Source organism: Plecotus auritus (genome assembly GCF_963455305.1).
Source record: "Plecotus auritus genome assembly, chromosome: 8".
In the NCBI taxonomy this organism is placed as follows: domain Eukaryota; kingdom Metazoa; phylum Chordata; class Mammalia; order Chiroptera; family Vespertilionidae; genus Plecotus; species Plecotus auritus.
Window position 1 is genome coordinate 56,589,241 of NC_137782.1, and position 24,022 is coordinate 56,613,262.

Sequence of the window (24,022 nt, forward strand, 5' to 3'; positions counted from 1 at the left end):
GGGGATTTTTTGCTTGTTTTGTACCTATTAATATTTTCCATTCCAAATTTTAATACAGTAAATTAAATAATTAGCATATAGCAAGTAAGAATTTCACATCTACAACTTACGCTTTAGTCTAGCTTAAAAATATTTATGAACACTTCAAGATTTTATCAGTGACTCTAGTTTACGAAATATTTATGAACACTTCAACATACTGTTAGTGACATAAATATCACAATTAGTTCTTCACTGTTCACTATTAGCATGCTGAGATTACAGTCCATCCCATATCATTGGTCTAATGAGTTCACGGAACAATACATTGAGTTTAAAAGAATTCAGCCTTAAAATCTGAAAAAAGTAATAAGGCATTAAGAAATCTTGGGCACTAGAGGCAAACTATCTCATGTTGAATTCTGGCTCCACCACTTAATGCCTGTGTGACTTTGGACAAGTTACTTAACCTCTCTGTGTCTCAGTTTTCTTATCTGTAATAAAATATAATAAAAGTACCTACCTTATAGGGTTAAGAGCCTTATTGAGAAAGTATCTGTAAAGTGCTTACAACAGAGCCAGACACAAGGTAAGAGCTACTTAAGTGTTTGTTAAATTAAAAAAAAAAAAAATCTGAACATGATCAACTTGCCATAAAGTATAATAAAACCACAGTTTACAAAGTAGCCTTCATGACTTCTGGAAAACAGGAAATAGTAATTCAGGTTAAGTATTCTGACTATACTTGTCAGATATTCTTAAAATAATCACTCAATACATATTATTCCTTACATATGGGTCACAATATAGAGAAGCATTTAACTAAACATACATTTTGAATTAAGTGTTGGTGTAAATGTTAGTTGGATATAATTCTAAGATTATATTTGCTGAAATGCTATTCTATAATTTGTTTATTAAAGCTGAACTGTAACCTATTCCCTCACTGCAAATTTTTCAAAAATAGCTAGACAGTATGTCTGAGTATATATGAAACTATAGAATTTTATCATGTTTTAAACCATACATATGAATTAAAAGGGGAGAAAGACTGAGATGCCCCAAAAATGCTACAGTGGGTAGAACAACAACAAAAAAAAGGTTATAAACAGTGACAAACATGAAACAGGTTTCTTTTTCTTGAAACAAAAGAATGAAATCAAACTATCATGGTCACACCTGGTAGGGCCCTTCTTCATATGATCACCAATAAAAGTTGCATTGGTCATACTCATCAAGGTATTTGCCAAAGAGATGACCGACAGAAGATGCTGTGTGGTGACAGCTCGAGACACTCCGTACGTGCCCTTCCCTACTCCCTCCGTTGCTGGAAGCTTTCTTTCTTCTTCTGCTTTCCCATGTGACAGTGTACAGGCAGCCCGATTATAACCAGGAAGCATCAGTGACATATGACCTCCTCTCGATAAGAGACCGAATGACACTGGGCAGTGGGGTTTCAGCATTCCAAGGCGATCGAGACAAACTTCATCCAGAACTTCATTCAAGCCCCAGGCATGAAGGCAGGACATGAACAACTTTGCAGTGTCCATAGTCAAATTATATTCTAACAGGGTCAGTGGCTTTGATTTGCTGGCCCGATATTCAGGATCGCTCTCCTCCCTTCTCTGCCTCATGGTCTCCTCGTCCTCCTCTTCCTCATCAAGGAGATGCTCCTTTATGTTCTCTTTGATCGTTTCTTTCACTTGTTGGAAGAGAACCGCTGCTCGTTTTCCAGTTAGAAAAGAGCCCCCTTTGTCTGCCCTGCCAGATGCTTTCTGCAAATTCTCAGGGGAAATAAGCGCAGTGTTCGGCCTAGAGGCTTCTTCAGTCAGGAGTTGAATAATCAACGCTTCCACATCAAAGAAAAGCACATGTATGTCCGGGTCTGTTAGGTTTGTCTTTATTGCTTGGACCATCAGGGAGTTATGAGAATATTTAGGTAAATTTCCCTGCAATAAATATTTTCAAAAGATGGTTATAATTAAAAGTGTTTAATTTCATATATTCATTAATGAAACACTAAATAGTCAAAGGCATTTAAACACTTATTCATCTGTCTTTTTAAGTATCTGTACCATTACGAGTAACTCATTAACTTTGCCAATCAGAAGCATGTACAGAATATGAACTTATACGATCAGAACTTTATGCTGAAATAATTATAAAATTGTCAATTTATTTTTAAGAAAAAAAGGAAATAAAAGCTTATTATTGAAGCCAGGAGTCTTTTTACTCATAGAACAAATTAAACTTTGTTTCAATAACTCATATGTAAATTCTGTCCCTGAGAATGAACTATGGTTCCAGCTGAGAGAATAATGCATTTATCACAGCTTCTCATGCTTTTAAGTTGCTGCACCATCAAATCCCTCTTATTTCTACTTCACCGTCCATCTCTCCCTGTTCACAGGTTCCTTTCCCTCAACAGAGAACATGTTCAAGTCTACTTAGATTCTATAAAACAGTGTTATCCTCTGACCATGCCGCCTCTTCTAAATGGCTCTTTGCAGTGTCTGACATTGTTTTTGGTAAAAGAAAGACCAGCTTCCCAGAGAACACCGTCCTGGTGAGCCTTCTAATTCTGACCACCCTTCTCAGTCAGCTGCCCTGAAACTAAATCTTCCCACATTAGAACCACCACCTACATGTAGGCAGCTCCCTAAATCCATCAGCAGCCAGACCAGCCTCCTGAAGAAGGTTCAATCCTGTATTTCCAACACTTGGACTTGGATGTCTCACAGTACCTCACGTTCCGTATGTCCTGATCTCCACTCCCACAAAACCTGCCCATATTCCAATTTATCCCCTCTGTCACTATCAACACATTCAAACCCTCATCTCTCCCCTAAACAGGTTCCACTACCCCTACCCTAGTCTCTCCCTACTCCAACCCGTTGTCCACAGAGCCACAGACGTCTTTCTGAAGCATAAATCTAATTTTGTCAGTCTTCTGCCAAAGAACTGCCTTTATCATGGGTTATTGAAAGAAAAAGAAAGTACAAAAGTATTAAAAACTAAATCAAAATATAGGTGGCTATATCTGTGAAAACAAACTTTCCAAACATAGTTAAATTTAAAATTCACTACTATAAAAGCACTGAAAGGCAAGCAAGAAATTGGAATAAAATCCGACAGAAATAGGACTGATAAAATTATAATCTATATAACAATTAAAATCAAAAGAAAAATAAAAGGGAAAAAACCATAAAGATCAAGGACAATTCACAATAAAAGAAACATAGTCTATAAATGTAAGGAAAAACCTGTTCAATCTAGTTGTCAAGGAATAACGATTAAAATAACCACAAGATACCATTTACAAAATTAGCAAACAGTATACACTAAAAAATACTGAGCCAGGAGTACAATGAAAGTCAAAGTCACACACTGTCAGTATGACTTTAAATTGCAGTTTTTTGGCAAAGTAATTTGACAAAATACATTCTGAACCCTTAAGATTGTTTGATTGATCCAGAATATTTATTTCTAGAACCCCATCCTAAGTAATCAGAAATACAGACAGAACAAAGATGTTCAGTGAAACAGTATTCATTACTTTAAATTGAAAACAACTTAAGAATAGCCATATAACAGAGTAAATATTGCAATCACTAAAAATCATGCTTTCTGGGCACATTTAACTACATGGCAAAATGGCAACATTCCAATTTTAAGTGAGATAAAAATTACAGATATGTGTGCATACACACATACACACACACAGTGATTCTGATTTCATTTATTTCATATGTAAGTACATATATGAAACATGGTGAAAAACACTGGAAATAGATAAAAATGTTAATATTAATTACATTTTTGTATTGAAATTTTAAAATATTTTCATTTTCTTCATATTTATTACACATAATCAATATATACTACTAGAGGCCCGGTGTATGAAAATTCATGCACTGGAGCAGGGGGTGTCCCTCAGCCCGGCCTGCCCCCTCTCACAGTCCAGGAGCCCTCAGGGGTGGGAGGCGACCCGGCGATCAGGGGAAGGCGATGCCCATCACACCTCGGCTGCTGCCACTGCAGGCAGCGCAAGCCTCAGCGGGCCCTGGTTACCTGAGCCTCGGGCAGCCCTGAGCCGGGGGGCAGCCGCCATGCAAGGCTTGCCTGCGCCTCAGGCCGGCCTTGGGCGGCTGAGGGGACTGGGGGACTCCGGAGGCAGGGGTGTGGAGCGGCCGGGCCCGCCCTCAGGCAGCCCCAGCCTTGCCATGCACCTGCCGCCCCAGTGGGGCTGAGGGGACTGGGCACCGCCATCTTGTGGCTGTGGGTGCTGTCATCTTTGAGGGCGTGGCAGTCAATTGGCATATTCCCTCCTTATTGGCTGTGGGCGCTGCCATCTTTGCGACAGTGTGAGGGTCAATTAGCATATTCCCTCTTTATTAGATAGGATTTTCATAAATAGAAAGGAAAGCTCTAAGATAAAATGCAAAATCCTTCAGCACAACATTCAAGGCCCAAATACTTTCCAGCTTTAACAAACAGGTTCTAGCACCAAACTATGGTTCCTCTCCCATTAACACTTTTTTAAAAAAATATGTTTTTACTGATTTGAAAGAGAGAAAGGGAGAGGGGGAGAGAGAGAAACATTGAGGAGAGAGAAGCATGGATCGGCTGCCTCCTGCATGCCTCTTATGAGGATCAGGCCTGCAACCTGGGAATGTGCCCTGATGAGGAATCATACTGGCAACCATCTGGTGCATGGGACCATGCTCAACCAACTGACCCACACCAGCATGGCCCAGTAACTCTTTTATTTATTCCTTTGCCAAAAATATTTTTCTTTGCTCTACTCCATCAAGTCCCTTCTCTTCCATCAAGACCCTAGTCCTCCCAGGAAAATTAGTCCACAATGAATCCGGCCTCCATAACATTTTATATCTACTTTACAACACGGATTTGTATGTCTTGGCTATATTTACATGATTAGTTAATTTATGTTATTTATATTTTGTGTACTGTATGGGTACTATGCCTTACTCATCTTATGTACATCTAAACCTATCAGAGTACTTGGCAGAATGAACAAAGAACATTATAAAAATCTTTATGAAATTATTTTTAATTGCTAATCAATTCTTCTATCGTAAAATTACAAAATTCCCTTAACTTGTGTCTTTTCTTTCTCAAATTCTCCTCCCATCTGTGTTTCTTTCTGGTTTAAGAGGTTTCAATTACATTTTATAAACCAAGGCTAAAATCTTTGCAAAGCACAAAACATCCTCCAAAATATACTGCTGCCTACTCCTCCAAATTCATCTCTAACCACAACCCTTACATCTTCTACTGCAACCAAATTCCACAATTTACAAGACCAGACCTTTGTACCTTTGCATCATTTATGCCAGCATGAAGCTCCTTTCTTTCTTTCTTTTTTTTTTTTAATATATTTTATTGATATTTTACAGAGAGGAAGGGAGAGGGTTAGAAAGCTAGAAACATCGATGAGAGAGAAACATCAATCAGCTGCCTCCTGCACACCTCCCACTGGGGATGTGCCCGCAACCAAGGTACATGCACTTGACCGGAATCGAACCCAGGACCCTTCAGTCCGCAGGCTGACGCTCTATCCATTGAGCCAAACCGGTTTCGGCATGAAGCTCCTTTCTCAATCTCCCTACTGCCACTCACGTCATACCGTGCTTCCCCGAAAATAAAACATCCTCCGAAAATAAGACCTACTTACATGTTTCCTTCTGAGTGAAATATAAGGCATCCCCCGAAAATAAGGCCCAAAGGCTCTGTCTCAGAATGAAAATAAATTTACCGTAAACTGGTCGCTGGGGCCGCCCCGACTGGCGTCTAGCAACGAGTGACGTTACGCGGAGTCCTGACGTCACTGCTGTGTGGAGGCGGAGCGGAGGTCGGAGTGAGCGGTGAGCACGGGGCGGGAGAGAGGAGGAGACTTTCGCAGATGCATGTAGAAGAACAGGAGGATTAGAGCGGACGGGACGCGGCGAAGGTGGTGAGTGCTGGTCTGTCTCTGGTGACACTACCTGATGTTCGCAGCCGCCTTCATGATGACTGAAGGTTCTCAGTCAGTGGCAGACCCTGCTCCAGCCCAGATCCCGGCCCCAGCAAGCCCAGTGACAGTCCCCAGGCAGGCCCCAGAGGGTAAATGTCTGATAAAGGGGTAGGGGGGATGTCTGGTGAAGGTGTTCAGTGGCACAGGGGTGGAGGGAGGGGGATCACTTAAAATGACAGGGGAGGATCAGAGGGGGCAATCAAAATGACACAGGAGGATCAGAGGGGACAATCAAAATGACACAGGAGGATCAAAAGGGGTTACTAAAATGGTAATCCCCCCTCTGATTCTCCTGTGCCATTTTGATTCCCCACTCTGATCCCCGCTGTGTCATTTTGAGTGATCCCCCTGCCCCCACCTTGATACCCCAATTCCTTTTTTTTTACCCCTAGAAATGAGCGCAAAAAGAAAAAGCTACTCCGTGGAGTACAAGAAAGCAATCGTGGAAGACTCTTGGGGCCAAAATCTTACTGCTTTCTGCAAAGAGATGTTAAGTATCCGATTGGTCCGAAAATGGTGAGCAGAGTATGGTAACCTCATTGAACAAGTGGACAAGGGAAATGCTAAAACCGCAAGTGTGGATCAGGTCGGCAACCATTATTTTCCGAGCTGGAAGACCTGATCTGTGAATGGCTTGTTGACAGGAGAACAAAGGCTTTGGTTGTGAATAGGGCTCAGATTCAAGAATTTGCCCTTGCAATGGCACCACAGTTTGACATAGCCCCCGAAGACTTCAAAGCATCACAACACTGGCTGGATAATTTCCTTCAGCGAAGTGAACTGTCTTTAAGAAGATCTACAACATTGTTTAGGTTGGAAGATACTCAAGTTATTAAGCGAGCACTTGCATACAAGTCCTTTATTGATGATGCTGACTTCTCTAAATACAATCTTTCCAACATGATTGCTATGGATGAAACTGCAGTGTTTATGGGCCAATCATCTCAAACAATTGAACAGCAGGGTGCCTCCTTAGCGTACATTCCCTCCACTGCTTACGCAAGTGCACGTGTTTCCTGTATTTTGGCAATTCGTCTGGATGGCACTAAAATCCCACCTTTAATCATTTCTAAGGGCAAGAAGGAAAAGATTGAACGTGTTTTGGGCGTTTTTATTCTTGAAACTGAAAAAGCCTGGGCCACACAAGCAGTTATAAGGAAGTGGGGTCGATTTAATGCTGCCGCTTGTTATGCGAGGGAGCCAAAGAGGTCTGCTAGTCTGGGATGCAGCCAGCACTCACCGCGCTAAAGACATGAAGACATTTCTTCACGAAAGAAAAATAGATCAGATAATGATTCCTGCAGGAATGACGGCCTATCTCCAGACTCTTGATATTGCAATAAACAAGTCATTCAAAGACAATTTGACCATGGAAATGAATGACTACATTGAAAATAGAATGGAGAGAAATCAGCGTGGAAACTTTGTGAAACCTAAACTGCAAGAAGTTGTGACTTGGGTGAAGAATTCATGGGAGAAAATCACTGACGGTTGCATTGCAAATGCACTGCGAGCAGGCTACCTTGACAAGAAGTACTCATTTAAAGACAGTGCTATTGCTAAACATGAGAGATTTGGTCCACTGATTCTGAAAGAAATGGAGTCACAAGAAATTCACCAGGAAATTCAGGAATTGGATTGTTATGATGATGTTCCAGAAGATGATGACATGATTGTCATTGAATAAATGAGTAAATTCTTGATACTGTAGGATTCACAGTTTGTCTGGTTTGTGTTGACAACTACCGTACTACCGTACCGTATACAGGTAATAAATTTCCTTTATTTTCATTTAACAATAAATGTGTACCGTATTCTTCTTCATGGAAAAATAAGACATCCCCTGAAAATAAGACCTAGTGCATCTTTGGGGGCAAAAATTAATATAAGACACTGTCTTATTTTCGGGGAAACACGGTACTTCTACCCATCCTTCAAGAAGGATCTCAAGCGGCTGCTCTTCCAAAAATTACTTCCAGAATTGTCACTAATTCTGCTTCCTTTGTATAAATCTCTGCTCTGAGTTTGATGAATGATGTTTAAAGGAAGGTAGAAAATAAATACTATTTCCAGTCAATAGCTAAAGAACCTTAAGTACATAAGTAATAGGTAAATTTATACTATATAAAACACGAAGTTAAAAAAAGTCAAGACTTTGAAATTCATTCCTGTATTGAATTCACTCAAAACGCATTCACTTATGTTTCTGCAAGGCACTGGAGATACAAAGATAAATAAGAAGGTTTTTCTAGTCGTGGAACTCAGAACTGACAGTTAAATAGTGACATGCGAAGACGTAATTACAATGTGATGTGAATAGTGGTATAAATAAAGGGGACTGCAAGATAAGGGACACAACCGGGAAAGTACCAACTCCAATTTGGGTGACCAGAGGTATCCTCAGAGAAGGGGAACTTGAGCAATGAAAGGGCAGTCCTGGCAGAAAGTTAGCAAGACATGGAAAAGGATAAAGGCAGGTAACATCACAGGATGGGTGGTAATGAAACCACAGGAGGCCAGCCGTGATGAAGAATGCAATGGATGCTTGGGTGCTCCTGGAGAGCATGAAGGTCTGTCCACACCGGAGTCAGGACTGTGTCCTGCGGGCTCGGGCCACTAATGCAGTGCTTCTCAGAATCATTAGAGGTGCTTCTTTTCTTTTCTTTTTTTTAATCCTCACCTGAGGATATTTTTCCACTGATTTTTAGGAAGAGTGGAAGAGAGGAAAGACAGAGAGAAAGATCGATGTGAAACACATTGATTGGTTGCCTCCTGCATGAGCCCCAACCAGGGCCAAGGTCAGGGAGAAGCCTGCAACCAAGGTACACGCCCTTGACTGTAATCGAGCCCAGCACCCTTTGGTCCACAGGCCAACGCTCTATCCATTGAGCCAAACTAGCTAGGACCAGAGGTGCTTCTTAAACACTGATTCCCGGGCCTGACGGCTGGCCTGAATCTGTCCCAGGGGATGGGTCAGAATCTGTCTAATGCTTACCCCTTATAACTTTATGCTGTAAAGTTTGAGACTTTCTGTGTAAAGACTTGAATGAGGTGACTGACATGATCAAATTTAATTTTATAAATTTTTGTCCACCAGCAATGTTGGCTGAAAAGAAATTATATCAGAGTCTTGAATATAAATTGGGAAGAAACAGAAGCCATCCAGGTGAGGAAGATAAAAGTATGCAATAGTCCTGAAAATGTAGAAGACAGAATAGAATGAAGAATGTGTACATTACCCTTTTATTTCTGCATATCACCCTTTTATTTCTGTACAACATCCTTGTATTTCTCACAGCATTGTGCTTTATAACTGCTTTTTCAAACACTGAATATGTAATGTCACAATTATACTTAATGCTTTGTACCTACTGACACTAATTTTACTGAATGATACATAAAATTACATATTAATAATTATATTATAACTAATATAACATTATTGGTGTGAAAAGTGTCATTAATAATGATAGCCACCACATACTAAGCTGCTACTATGGTGCATGCATTCAACTAGGCATCAGGGTTGGTTATGTCACAGCAAAAGGTAAAATATCATCTAATATCAATATTAGGTAGACAGATGTGACACTAGGTATGAGGGAATAGGTAATAGCACAATTAGATAAAAAATAGAGCCCTGAGTACTTTAGCAGCTACTGTCTTTCCATTAAAGATCTACAAAGTTTTCTTACGAGAAAGAGAGGCCATTTCCACCAAGGAACATAAAATCCAACATTTGGTAAATAAATTACTGAAGCAGCAAGAGTGGCTTGAAGAAAAAAGAAGGCAAAAGTGAAGACACAAGGTCTACTTTCAAGCTCTCTCTTCAGATGTCAGCCACATATGCGCCCCTTTTAGCACCCTCAGATCTGCCCAGATTTCTGTCTCTGTTGGGAGGTGTGCCAACAAATTGCCCATGTGCTTGGACACAGAAAGGTTATCTCATGTCTGGTACCACGATATCTGGATGCGATTGTGTGTGACTCCTCTTATCACGACCGCTCACACCCTGCTACTGATTGTGTCACTATGCCAAGACTGCGCTAATAGCAATCCAGTCAGAAAAAGAGGGCAAAACAGAAGGAAAAAAACAAAACAATAAAAGCAAGTGAGAAGAGAATGGAGGGAGACTGCAGGAAAGGAGAGAAAATGACTCATCCCCAAGTCCTGTAGATGAACTCTAATTGCTGACATCGCCAAGTCTTGCATATAACTTGTAATGCCTGACAATGGATTTCATAGACTTAACAAGTAGTGTCTTATTACAACAAAACATAGATAACCAGCAAAGTTGAGAGGGTAAGATTTCAGCTAAATGCATGGAGATGGCAGAATTGATCACCAACATGTTTGATATTCTAATATGTCACACTAAGATTTACTAAAGGAAAAATGAATAAAAACATTTATCAAACTCCAAGGGACTATTGGCTTAATCATCAGATATACATGTCTAGAGCAAACTAACTCATTCAAATCACCGTATATTCTTAACAATGTCAAATGCAGGCTCTCTGACCTGGGAATTCTTCCACAAGAAGGTTAGTACGCTTGCTCGGCCACCTTTATTAAGAGCAGCTGGAATGTGTGCTCACAAACTCACTTTTTCATTACCATGGAGGAAGATTAAATTCAACTTGACAAATATTTGTGGAGTGCCTATTATGTGCAAGACGCGTGAAGAAAATAAAACCTCTGTACTTAACGGCAATAATTTAAAAACTTACTGGAAAAAAAGGCCAACAATTTCATTCATATATAAATGAAATGATCTCAAATTTATTGGTAAAACCCAATGGCAAATGCGAAATACAAATGTGGTAGACAGTCAGACAGGCATGAGCAGAGCCAGGACGATGGTCCAGGTACAGAAGGTCACCAGGACAGAACGCCCTGGATGCCTAGCAATGGGCAAAACTAGGAATACAAGGACCTCGCCCTCATATGTCACAGGTCATAGGGTTCAGACCCTCCCCAGCCCTTTCCTCTCCCGACACGCTGCTAGTGATGTTGGTTAGACCCCCTTAGCAGGAGGACAAATGAGGATGGAGAACAGCCCTTAAGCATTAAGCCCCCAGGACAATAGATTCCGACCCATCAAATACATCTAAGCCTCAGTTGTGTTTCAGCTCTAGACCCAGAAAAGCAGCAAAACCGGACAAGCAACACCTTTGCTGACCTCAGGAACAGCTGCATAGACTAAAGACCCTCTGCCCTGGTGCTGACCCATCGGTAGAGACCATGACCCTGAAAGGATAGGCCTGGAAAGCTGATGAATATTCTATTGAGACCCTCTCCTGAGACCTCCAGAGAATCAACCTCTGGACATGGACCCAGCAAGGCTCTCTCTATGGAGCACGCCCTCACCTTTCCCTTTTCTCACCCCCAACCCCCAGGCACTTTTCCTTATCATCCTGCTCTTTCTCCTAAGCTCTAAGGGCCCTTTGTTTCTTTCCTCTGTAGCTTGCTTCCTGAGTGCATTTCTTCTCCTGCTCACTTCTTCTACCTCTGTTACTTTCTCAATTAACTTTCTCTTGCAGTCTTGGCTCAAATTCTTTCTTAGCCAGAACTCAAGTACCAAGGTTGCTAAAGCAAGGTCCAATCTGACTCTAATGGTCTGTCACCTGGTGCCACTTCAACGCCAACACACACACACACATATATACACTTACTTTAAAAGCTAGTAAGGCATGTATTTGACATTTTCATTATAAATACTAAGCTATAATATCTTTATATTATCGGTATAGGGGAAAATACAGATTTGTCCATTTCAAGTACTACATAAGGAACCTGACTTAAATATAACTGAAATGCAACAATAGGAAAACATTATTGAACTGCTTGCTCACCACTAAAAGCGAACCTGTGGCAATCACAGAGTAGCAGGTAATGCCCAAGCTGGTTTGGCTCAGTGGATACAGCGTCAGCCCACGGACGTAAGGGTCCTGGGTTCGATTCTAGTCAAAGGCACATATCTTAGATGCGTGCGGGAGGGAACCAATTGATGTGTTTCTTTCACATTAATGTTTCTCTCTCTGTGTCTCTCCACCGCCCTCCCACCCTCTAAAAATCAATGGAAAAATATCCTCAGGTAAGGATTAACAACAACAAAAAAGAGTAGCAGGTAAAATTGTCTCAAGTGAAAACCCAAGGAAAATATCAGAATGACAATCATGAGATTATTCCTTACTCAAGCATGGGTAGTTTTTCAGCACAGACATACATATCATAAGCAGCAGCCCCCATTAACAACAACAAAAACTTACAATCTACAGAGAAGAAAATATTAATGCATCCTTGTTATAACATTTATCGTCACTATAAAATTTTAATATGCTAGGTTAAATCACATCTGCTGAAACACCAATAGCTCTGTCCCCTAAAACCAATGTTATAATTATATTTTAAGTTTATTTCATTTTATCCACTGACGTAGAGAAATCTAAAACATTGGCAGTAATTTACTCTTGCACCCCTCACATCAATGGTCCTCATTTATTTATTTATTTATTTATTTATTTTTTAAATATATTTTATTGATATTTCACAGAGAGGAAGGGAGAGGGATAGAGAGCTAGAAACATCGATGAGAGAGAAACATCGATCAGCTGCCTCCTGCACACCTCCCACTGAGGATGTGCCCGCAACCAAGGTACATGCCCTTGACCGGAATCGAACCTGGGACCCTTCAGTCCGCAGGCCAACGCTCTATCCACTGAGCCAAACCGGTTTCGGCTCAATGGTCCTCATTTAAAAGTTTACTTATTTCTGAATCGTTTTTTAACACCATAGTTTTTTGAGGCTCTTTTAAAGTTAACTAGTAAAATTATTATTTCTCCTGAAAGAGCAATAAGTCCAATCTATAAGAATAACATCAAATGGTTCAGATCTTTACCTAAACACAGAGTTGGTTCATGCCAGTGAGCATTAAACATAAGCAGATTTTTATGCTAAAGTGCAAAGCAGAAGAGTGGATCATTTTTTTTTAAATCTGAATCTGCTTTGGAACCAGAGATCAACGATACTAAGAATAAGACTAGGAAATGTTATGTATCTAGCGCGCGTGCACACGCGCGCGCGCGCACACACACACACACACACACACACACACTTCTATAAATATCAATACTGAAACAATAAAATAGAATACAAGAAAATATATGTATTTAAAATATTAATATAATATTTTATGAAATAATTATGTATGTATATTCATAATGCATGGTTTAAAGAATTTTTAATTTGCTAAACATGGTATAAAAACTGGCTTATTACCTAAGAATACTTTGGTAGGAAAAATAAATAAAAAAGAATTTTACTCTTGCTCATGGATATTTTACTGAATAAAGAGCTTTAAAAGAACTGAAATTCTGATGCATAATGTTAAATGCAAAAGGTTCAATAAGTAAATCACATTGATGTCTTAATATACTTTTACATTTTTCTAAAAAATTAGCTAAGGGAAAATTCCACCACCCACTATTTTTAAAATATGGTTTTAATGTTAATGATTTTAAGTACTAGGAAAAAGGAAGAAAGGGAAGGAGGGAGGAAGAGAAAAAGAGGTGGGAGGTACAGGGGGAAACAAAAAAAACGAGATGAGAAAATGTTCCTGGAATGGCTATTTGGTGCCCTCTGCTGTTGTATTGCTGTTACTTAATACGAATGGTTAGGATGACAGATGAGTTCTTTTTTAGAGAATCCATTTAAACTGAAATTAGACAATTTACTTATCTTAAATATTTGGTTTTGGAGGGGACAAGATTTTAGGATTAGGTATTAATTACAATGTTATTTCACTTCCTTTTGTGTGCTTTCATTAACTAGTATACTAATAAGCATTAAAAAAAGATTTTAAGTTTTGACATTTGATACTCTAATATAATTTATTTCATATAACAAATAAAATGTAAATTAACCAAAAGTAAATTATAAGTATTAAATACAAATGCTTAGATCATGCCTTTGATAAAGAAAATGTCTTCTAAAGATATTTCTACAGGCCATGTCTTACTCGATAATAATATCCAAGTGGCATTATTAAAAGACCAGGACATTAATATATCAGGCTTTCACATTGAATCACCAAAGAGATTGACTTGCAACTCCTCCCAAAGGGCCAAGTTATCAAAGTAACAAGACCAAGAGCCCTGGAGGCCAGGGCATCCCCACTCCTCCATGGACAGACCTTCCAATGGATCAGCTCACTTCCCTGGCATCACCTCATCTCTCTTCCAAATAAAGAGACTGCCTACTCCAGAGAGATGCTATAAACAGCTAACAGATTAACACAAGCAGTATTCCTTTCTCTGGTAAAACAAAGCTAATAAAACCTAGCTTATTTTATCTCAAACTAATGCATTAAAAACACATCTGATATATTTACACTCAATTGGTTCTAACCTGTTTTTAACCCTCTCTCTCATCACTGCTGGCCTCAGCCCACTTCTCACTGTTCTCACTTTGCCCATTCACCACCCCCTCCACATCTGCACCGTTACCTTTGTTGGAATATTCTTCCCCACTGTTCTTCCTGATGTTAAGGCTCATTCATTAAGCCTCTACACAAATGAGTCTCTTTAGAAAAGCCTTCCCAACCACTCTTCAGGTCGGCTCATCTCCTGTGGGCTCTCTCCCACTTAGTTCACACCTTACACAGTATAAACTCACTGCAATGAGCTGCACACTGTTTCCCACGTCAGAGCAGGAGCTCCCAGTGCCAGAGTGCGCTGCTGTGGATGTGATGAATGCACTCTCCAACCGCTCCAGCTCGGGGCCTAGCTATATGCTGAGTGAGTGAATGAATGAATGAATGAATGAATGAATCAACCGATCAAAGACTAGTTAACTAATGTGTGTTGACTACCCATCGTGATCGATATTTTCTTTTTTTTTTAATATATATTTTTTTATTGATATTTTACAGAGAGGAAGGGAGAGGTATAGAGAGCTAGAAACATCGATGAGAGAGAAACATCGATCAGCTGCCTCCTGTACACCTCCCACTGGGGATGTGCCCGCAACCAAGGTACATGCCCTTGACCGGAATTGAACCCGGGACCCTTCAGTCCGCAGGCCGACGCTCTATCCACTGAGCCAAACCGGTTTCGGCATGATCAATATTTTCAAACATGCTACCCATTTTACTTCATTACAACCTTATTACCTCGACTTTAAAGCTAAAAACAAATGGAGCTAAGAGGTAAGTCAGTCTGTCGCACATATCACATATCATTAATCAATAGTTAGGATATAAGAGGAAGTCAGGGTCCTCCTATATCTGCCTGACATTTTAATTCGAGAGGTTCTCAGCAGTAGTGCTGCAGAGATTCTAGAGATGAGGTGAAGGGAAGAGTGCGTCCACTCCACACTAATCAACCCTCACATTCTGGGCCATTCAGAGATTCACTGATCACTTGGTGCTGGGCACTGGACATACAAGGAGGAATACCAAATGCCTTTGAGGAGCCCTTAGTCTGGTATACAGCCGCAGTTCTCAGCCAGGCGTGAGGTTCCCCCCACCCCAGCCCTAAGGGGCACCTGGCAATGTCTGGAGACATCTTTGTTAGTTTCAACTGGGAGAGGGTGCTGATGACATCTAGTGGGTAGAGACCAGGGATGCCACTGCACATGCTGCAATGCGCAGGACAGCCCCCAGAACAAAGAACTGTCCAGCCCAAAATGGCAGTAGTGCTGAAGTTTAAAAACCCTGATACAGAGAAATAGACACGTAAACAAAGATATCGCCTCGCTTCACATGGGGAATAAGCACTGAGCTGGAAACATAAGCCAAATAGCAGGAGATCAGAGAAGATATCACTGACTCTACTAGACTCGGCAGCATTACCTAGAACGTTCAGGAGCCTTTGCAGAGATGGTGGTCATAGAACTGAGGCTCATGAGATGAGTGGAAGTTAGCCAGGGGGAGGAGGGAGACAGGGGCACTGCAGGTTCAGCAAATATGAGTGCTGTTTACTGAACGCAGGTGAAGGAGACTGGGAAACCAAGTTACAGTGCACTGTGAAAAACTAAAATCCCGATTGACACCGACAGATCCCCACCTTTTGTCTCTGCCTTTCTTTCATCTCCCTCTTCCTTTACACCCATCTACTCCTAGACTTCCACCAAGGCGGATTGCTGCCAGGTGTGACTGTGATTGAGCTGTGACTGTGATTGAGCTGTGACTGTGATGAAGGAAAAGATGTATCTTTATACAAACTCAGGAGAGAGAGATGTGTGGAAGACATTACCGGAAGGATCTTTGGATATACTTTGCTTCTTCCAGTTTACTGAGAGCACTGCATAGAATTCCAACTTCAACCACTACAAACCATATGCTAGTACTTCTTGGACACTGCAATAAGCTGCCTCCCTCAGAAGACTGACTAATGAATATGTGTCCACCTGAAGTTAATTTTAGGGCCTGCAATACCACGTCACATAAATCATCTTATGAATTTCACATCTGAAAATTTGTAAAACCTTAAAATCATTGTCACTGGCTTGCAGTCTGGTTTGCCATCCATCATTCTGGGAGATTTCACCACCTATCTAGGTCAGTGATTTCCAAAGTATGGTCTGCAGCCATGGGTGGCCGAGGGGCCCCCTTATGGATATAAAACCATTCAAAGTTGGAAGGCAAATGATAATGTTAAACACAGGGTAATTTAGCGAGCTATTAAGGTCACATGTGCTAATTATGCTACAGGTTGCTATTTCTATACTTTGCTATTTATAATTTTAACTTAGCATATGACCACAGTTTTTAGACTTTCGTTGCAACCCATCTCCAGCCATCACCTGATTATATTCTCCTTTCTTTAATGTCCCCTCCTCCAAGAAGCCAGCCCTGATCACCTCAGGCTAGGGCAAATTTCCGCAATACTTTCTGCATCCCTCAGCCATCTCACTTACTACACTGTATCGTATTTATCTGTTTATATTTCCTGGGGGTAAATATCATGCCTTATTCATTTTAGTTCTCCAGGGCCTAACACAGTACCTAGTAATCAACAAATGTTTACCAAACTAGACTGATTCAATTCTCTAACAGAGCTCATAAAAGTCGAGAAGTTTGAAAATCTCTTATATAGTCTAACAAAAAAGCAATAATTTCAAGCACATTAAAACAAAAGAAATTACTTCTTACCTAAAGTGCTAACATATTCATATTTAGCCACAAATCTTTACACTTCTACCAGATTTACTCCACAATGCCTTCAAGTTTCCAATTAAGAGTTAAATAGAAAGTGTCATACACAAGGGTTGGAAAGATCTGACTGCTGAGGAGGGCGTAGGGCTTAATCTATCTAGTATTCCTATTCTCTCAGCAATCTGCCATTTGATTTATTATGTGAGATGACAAAAGAAATTTCTCCTTTGCTATATCTCACATAAATTGCACAAAAATCTAAATTTCTCATCAGGTAGCATCGTGCATGAATCTATTTCCAAGGAAAAACAAAACTGTCCTGAATTTAAAACCATCTTACAACAAGACCGCCTTTTCTTGGTTGAGAATTGTATTTAAAGGAATATAGCCTAAGAAACTCAAAACACCAATCAGAAGGAATATACATACCCCTGTACTCACAGTGGTGCAATTTACAATAGCTAAGATCTAGAAAGAGCCCAAGTACCCATCAGTAGATGAGTGGATAAAAAAGCTGTGGTACATTTACACCATGGAATATTATGTAGCTGTAAAAAAGAAAGATCTCTTACCATTTGAGACAGCATAGAGGGACCTGGAGAGCATTATGCTAGCCAGATAAGCCAGTCAGAAAAGATAAGTATAACATGATCTCACTCATGTGGAATCTAATGAACAAAATAAACTGATGAATAAAATAGACCTAGAGATATGGAAGCACGGAACAGACTGTGAAATTTTAGAGGGAAGGCTTGGGTGGGGAGAGAGTAACCTGGGAACTTATTTGCATATATGCATAGCCCATGGACACAACAAAAATAAATTTTAAAAGAAATTATATTTAATGTGAACTATAAATTCCATTCATAAATCCATTAAACAACTATTATATGCCAGGCACAGGGCCAATAAGTTAAGTTTTAGGAAGAGGACTTCCCTTGCATATGTCATTATAGATGGTGTTATGCAATGACTATGAAAAATCCTTGGTGTCTAATTCAAGGATCCTAAAAAATGGAAGAAAATCAAAAACCCTGTAATCTCCAAATAATTTGGTAAATGTCAATTAAATATGATTAAATATGTAGTTAGTTTTGAGAGTTTAGTTGCAGGAGGCAGCTGATCAATGATTCTCTCTCATCATTCGTGTTTCTATCTCCCTCTCCCTTCCTCTCTGAAATCAATAAAACTATATTTCTCCTTAACTAATTCATTTCACTGAATTTACACTTAACATCAAGAATATAGAAACTTAAAGGAATTCTGGGAAGATCATGGCAGCATAGTTATTATATTTCTTTAAACCCCACATAAAAAGGCAATTTTCATTTTTAACACTCAAAGGCAACCAAGTTAATATTTTTCATGTGTTTTTGTATTTACTCCCAGTCTCCCCAATCCCCATGTGGTAATATATTGTCTATGCTCATAATTATGGTATACACGTGATTATTTCTTATTAAGTGACATAAGAAAGGTAGAAAGGTCCAACTCTCCAAATGCTTACAAGTTATAATTTTCTGGTAGAAAAATTCCTGAAAGGTCTGTAGCTTGTTTTTGCTTTTTTAATGTTTTCTAACATTCAGCACAGAGCTAGGTCCACTCTTGCAACAGAATAGATATTTGCTGAACGGAGCTGACTAATTGGCTATGATGAATGCTAGCTTAAACCAGCATCACATATGACTGGGGAGGAGAAGAAAGATGGTCCTACAATGACTGCTTCTCCAAGCTATGAACAGAGCCTCTGCTGAAGATGAAAGGGTTAAAGTTGGCAGTCCAGTGCAAGACAAGAGATCAGCCACAGGAAGGTCAGGCTTTCAAGGACATCCTTGGGGTTAAAAACAACAAAAATACCCTTTGTCCTTATTGGTGCTTTGAACAAAGTTACTGTAGGTCCCTCCAGTGGCAACACAACTTGGAGAGATATGCTTTTCCTCTGCGTTTGATGTAAATTATAAAGTCCTTTGGATCCCTTTGTTGTGGTTAATTCCACCACCAAAACAACTCTAAATTGGTTAAAAGTTCATTAGTGTGCAACAATAGGAGCTTGATAAAATAAATGATGGTACATCCATACCATGAATACTAGGTAGCCAATAAAAATCTAGCCTTCTCAGACTATCTAATCACATAGGAAAAAAGTTTACAATATAGAGTAAAGAGGAGAAAAGAAAGCAGTTTCTAAATCAGTCATCACAGAATAATCATGTTAGATAAGGATTATAAGTGATTTTATTATTTTTTGTTTTAGAAAAAAAATATTTTTATTGATTTCAGAGAGGAAAGGAGAGGGAGAGAAAGACAGAAACATCCATGATGAGAGAGAATCATTGATCAGCTGCCTCCTGCATACCCCACACTGGGGCCTGGGCATGTGCCCTGACCAGGAATGGAACTGTGACCTCTTGGTTCATAGGTTGACGCTCAACCACTGCATCATGCCAGCTGGGCTAAGTGATTTTTATTATTACTCTCTTCCAAGTTTTCTATTACAAACATATATTATAAAATAAATACTATAAAAACTTGTACTCTAAAAAATAAAGTCTTTAAATTGACAAAAGAAAGAAAAAGGGCCTATCTGCTTGTTTTCAAGGACTATAACATTCTGATGAGGGCTGAGGATCCCCTGGTTGCTGAGCAGCCGATGGCTTCTTCGCAGAGGAGGCGGCACAAGCCACACCTTGGGCCAAGGAGACAGCAGAGCATAGGGACCCAGTGGTGGAAGCATCTGGCTGTGCTGGGGAGGGGACTGAAGGCTTCTCACAGAAAGTGATGTTTTGGAATGGCTCAGGAGGACAAGAGGGGACCGGAGTCTAGACCAGAGGGACAGAGTGATCCAAGACTTGAATACTAGTACTTCATACCTTGAAATTCCATTCCTAAGGATACATCTCATGGAAACATTCACAGCTTTGTGCAAAGATGTATCTTGACTAGCTTGAATGACTTAAGTAGCAAAAAATCAAAAAAACAACTTAAATGGCCAACATTTAGAGGATTCAGTAAACAATAACAACCCCTTCACGCCCCAAGAAAACCCAAACCTCATTGAGAATACTTAGTCTAAACAGATATGGAATGGAGCCTACTGAATTCAAGAGGGGCCCTGGTTGTGTCTGGGACTGGGACCATTTCCACCTGAGCCCATCTTATGCTCTGGGGTCTGAAACAGACATCCTTAAATACAGTTCTCTGGAGATTTCAAGACCTGAACAAACTGGGTTTGGCTACAGGTTCAGCAAGTAGGCCAGCTTTACATTGATGCAACCAAGAGCTCCTGTAACATCATCCTAGGAGCAATGAGTGCACAAAGCATCCAGTTGTGGTTTCTAATTATTACCCCCCATTACAGGGAATCACCCATCACAAAGATACTCAATAAAAGTTAATTCTCCTTGGAGACATTTCTTCAACTAATCAGCCCTTACTTTTTTGGCTGTGAAAAACAAACAAACAAAACAGCAGCCAGAAAAATCCATTCATTTTCCTCCTATAGTCACAATTTATTCCTTTTTTAAAATTTTTCTTAAGATTTGCCAGCTTAGCTAAGGCTTCCTAACTTTATTTATTTAAGACTAGATAAGTAGTGTGCTATAAAATTTTTATCCTAATAACCATTTAGAGGAAGCAAAAAGTGAACTTATATATACGCTTATCTATATATATATATATATATAGCCCAGCGACCGTTAAGAGTGGAGCCACCAGAACTACCTGTCACTAAAATGGGCACTGACCACCAGGGGGCAGACACTCAATGCAGGAGCTGCCCCCTGGTGGTCAGTGTGCTCCCAAGGCGGGAGCACTGCTCAGCCAGAAGCTGGGCTCATGGGTGGGGAGCGCAGTGGCGATGGCCTCTGCAGCAGCACTAAGGAGTGGCAAGCCAAGCGGTAAGCAGCGAGCAGGCGGGCAGTGAGGAGCGAGCAGGTGGGCAGTTAGGAGCAAGGGGTCCTGAATTGAATGAGGGCACAGGCTGGGCTGAGGGACACCTCCCCCGCCCACCCCCGTGCCCCCATGCACAAATTTCGTGCATTGGGCCTCGAGTAAATATAATAAATATATAATCAACATATTCATATTTTGTATTAAAATTCATTCAAGTTTTGGAGTAGAATGTTAAGCGAGTTTAATTGATTCTTCAAAGGTCATACATATCATAGGAATTTTTCTACAGCCAAAAAGAGCTCACCAGACAGGGCCCAGTATTCTGTATATAACGTCATTTGACTTGTTCCTGTCTGTTCTTCACAGTGCCCTTTTTACAATGAATCATAAAGTCAATCCAATCAATCCAATTTTTTTTCAGAGCGACTTTTGTAAGCAAAAAACACAGAGTAGCTTATGTTTGACTTCTAAATTCCATTCTCTTACCTAGTTACACAGAATACAAAGCTACTGACCTTTGCAAATATAGCTCGTTCATGTTTTCAGGCTTTTGACTAATTAGACAACAGAGAGGTAAGGTGAAAGATAAATCACCCTGGTCATTTTTCAATTTCTCCAACCTGGTAATTTTTCAATATATAACAGGGTGATTCTGATTGCTACAACAATGCCTAAGATATAAAGGTACTGAAGAGAAAAGTACACACACCAGGCCTAAGAAATGTCTTCCCAGCTTCCCTAATATAATCCCATTGGCGTCCCCCAAGATCTCCTCACCAAGAACCAGTGTTTATGGCAAGTATTTTATAAAAAATGGGTCACAAAGATCCCCTGATATGCTCAGACCATCTTAACACGTTCATTTATGCCTTCATCAAACACCACCACGTGCTATCTATGATTCACTAATCCTATCTAATAAAGAGGGAATATGCTAATTGATCCTCACACCATCACAAAGATGGCGGCGCCCACAGCCAATAAGAAAGAGATATGCTAATTGATTGCCCCACCCTCAAAGATGGTGGCACCCATAGACACAAGATGGTGGCGCCCAGTCCCCTCAGCCCCACCGCGTGCCTACATCCAGAGTCCCCCAGTCCGCTCAGCCCCCCAGCCACCCAGGGCCAGCCCGAGGCACAGGCAAGCCTCGGATGGCAGCTGCCCAGCCCCCCAGGGCCACCAGAGGCTCAGATAACCAGGGCCGGCCAAGGCTTGTGCTGTTGGCAGTGGCAGCAGCAGAGGTGTGATGGGGCGTCACCTTCCCCTGATCGCTGGGTCACCTCCCGCCCCTGAGGGCTCCCAGACTGTGAGAGGGGCTAGGCCGGGCTGAGGGATCCCCCCGCCCTCTCCAGTGCATGAATTTTCATGCACCGGGCCTGTAGTTACTTATATATTACAAATCTTCTAACTCCTAATCCGTACACTACTTACACTGGGTGTGATAGAGGATTAAAAAAAGATGACTCTATCTTCAAGGGATTAAAACAACTTCTTCCCTTTTAACAGATAATACAGCCTACTCTTCTCCTCTCCCCACGGCAAATAAATTGGTTATATTCACCTCCCTCTCTTTCAGAATTACAGATTATAAAGAGACAATGGCTGGTAAGGATGTATTTTCCAACTCTATTCTCAATACCACGTCCTCTCACGTGACTCCACCAGTTACCCCCTCCACCAACAAAAATATCAGTGAGCTCCTACACACAGTATAAAAGCTGCTCTTCATCCTACAGCCACGGAAGCTACTACCCTTCTTTTCTCCAAGGGAAACTTCCTCCACACTCTCTACCTCCACTTCATCTCCTACTCATTTCTAGCTCATCATACTCTGAGTTCCAACCCAACATGCAAAGCAGCTCTCTTAATGATGGCCACTGACTTCCCTAATGACTAACTTCGAACAGTCTTTTTATTTCCCCAAGTCTTAATGTTATTTCATTTCTCTGATCAACTCTGGACTTTTGCTTCCTTTACTATTTATTTTCAATTATAAATGTGACCTAGGCCACTGGAGGTTACTTGCCCAAGGTCACCCACAGGAAGCCAGTTACAGAGATGTACACAAATAAACCTGTCACTAGAACCCAGGCTCTTAACCACTCCTTTGAACTGCTTTTCAAGAATGAAACAAAGGCTATTCCATGAAGGAACTGTACCCACAACTTTCACATTAATAATGCCATCTTCTGTTGCAAGGGTCAGTAAACCATGACCAGGGGCCAAATCCAACCCGTTGCCTATTTTTGTAAATAAAGTTTCACTGGGAGCCAGTCACACTCATTCACTGACATGTCGTCTGGGGCTCCTGTCACACTCCAATGGCACAGTTGAATCAGGAAGAGATAGACTGTACGGTCTACAAAGCCTGAATTTTTACTATTAAGCACTTTCCAGAAAATGTTTGCCAATCTCTATGCTAACCAACTGTTTTTTAGGTTCGTCATTTGCAAATTTGAGGACACTAATAACTAACTCATGTATTTGCAGGGAGAATTAAGGAAGGCAGCATATCTGGAATAATCTAATGATAGCAGGCATCGCAAAATGTGAACTGCAGTCTAATAAGGCTCTGTACCCCAGCATTTGCGTAGGGGAAAAATCCCATCTCTACTCTCTCTCACCATCATGTCACTTCTTTCTTGGAGGTTTTTTCTCCCCCTGCACAAACCCCATCTCCCAATATGACATAAAAAAGGCAAATGTCTCCTATTATAATCAGCCTCAAAGCCTATTCCAGGAGTTGCTCATTTCTGTTAACAGCTCCACCATTCTCCCTTTAGCTAGGCTTCGATCTCTGAAATCATCTTGTATGTCTCCTCCCTTCTCTTGCTCATTTGGTTTTTTGTTTTGTTTTGTTTTTTAAATATATTTTTATTGATTTCAGAGAGGAAGGGAGAGGGAGGGAGAGATAGAAACATCAATGATGAAAGAGAATCACTGATTGGCTGCCT

The 24,022-nt window shown here is 40.6% G+C and overlaps 1 protein-coding gene across 4 annotated transcripts in view; it reads right to left on the reverse strand.

The window, feature by feature from the left end:
- The window catches only part of WDR7 (WD repeat domain 7), a 324,295-nt gene that overhangs the window by 231,136 nt on the left and 69,137 nt on the right, over nt 1-24,022 (reverse strand). For all 4 annotated transcript variants that reach the window (XM_080686915.1, XM_080686912.1, XM_080686914.1 and 1 more), the window contains one exon: nt 1,159-1,928. In XM_080686915.1, coding sequence (XP_080543041.1) covers nt 1,159-1,928 — 770 coding nt within the window. The remainder of the gene's footprint in view (nt 1-1,158; nt 1,929-24,022) is intronic.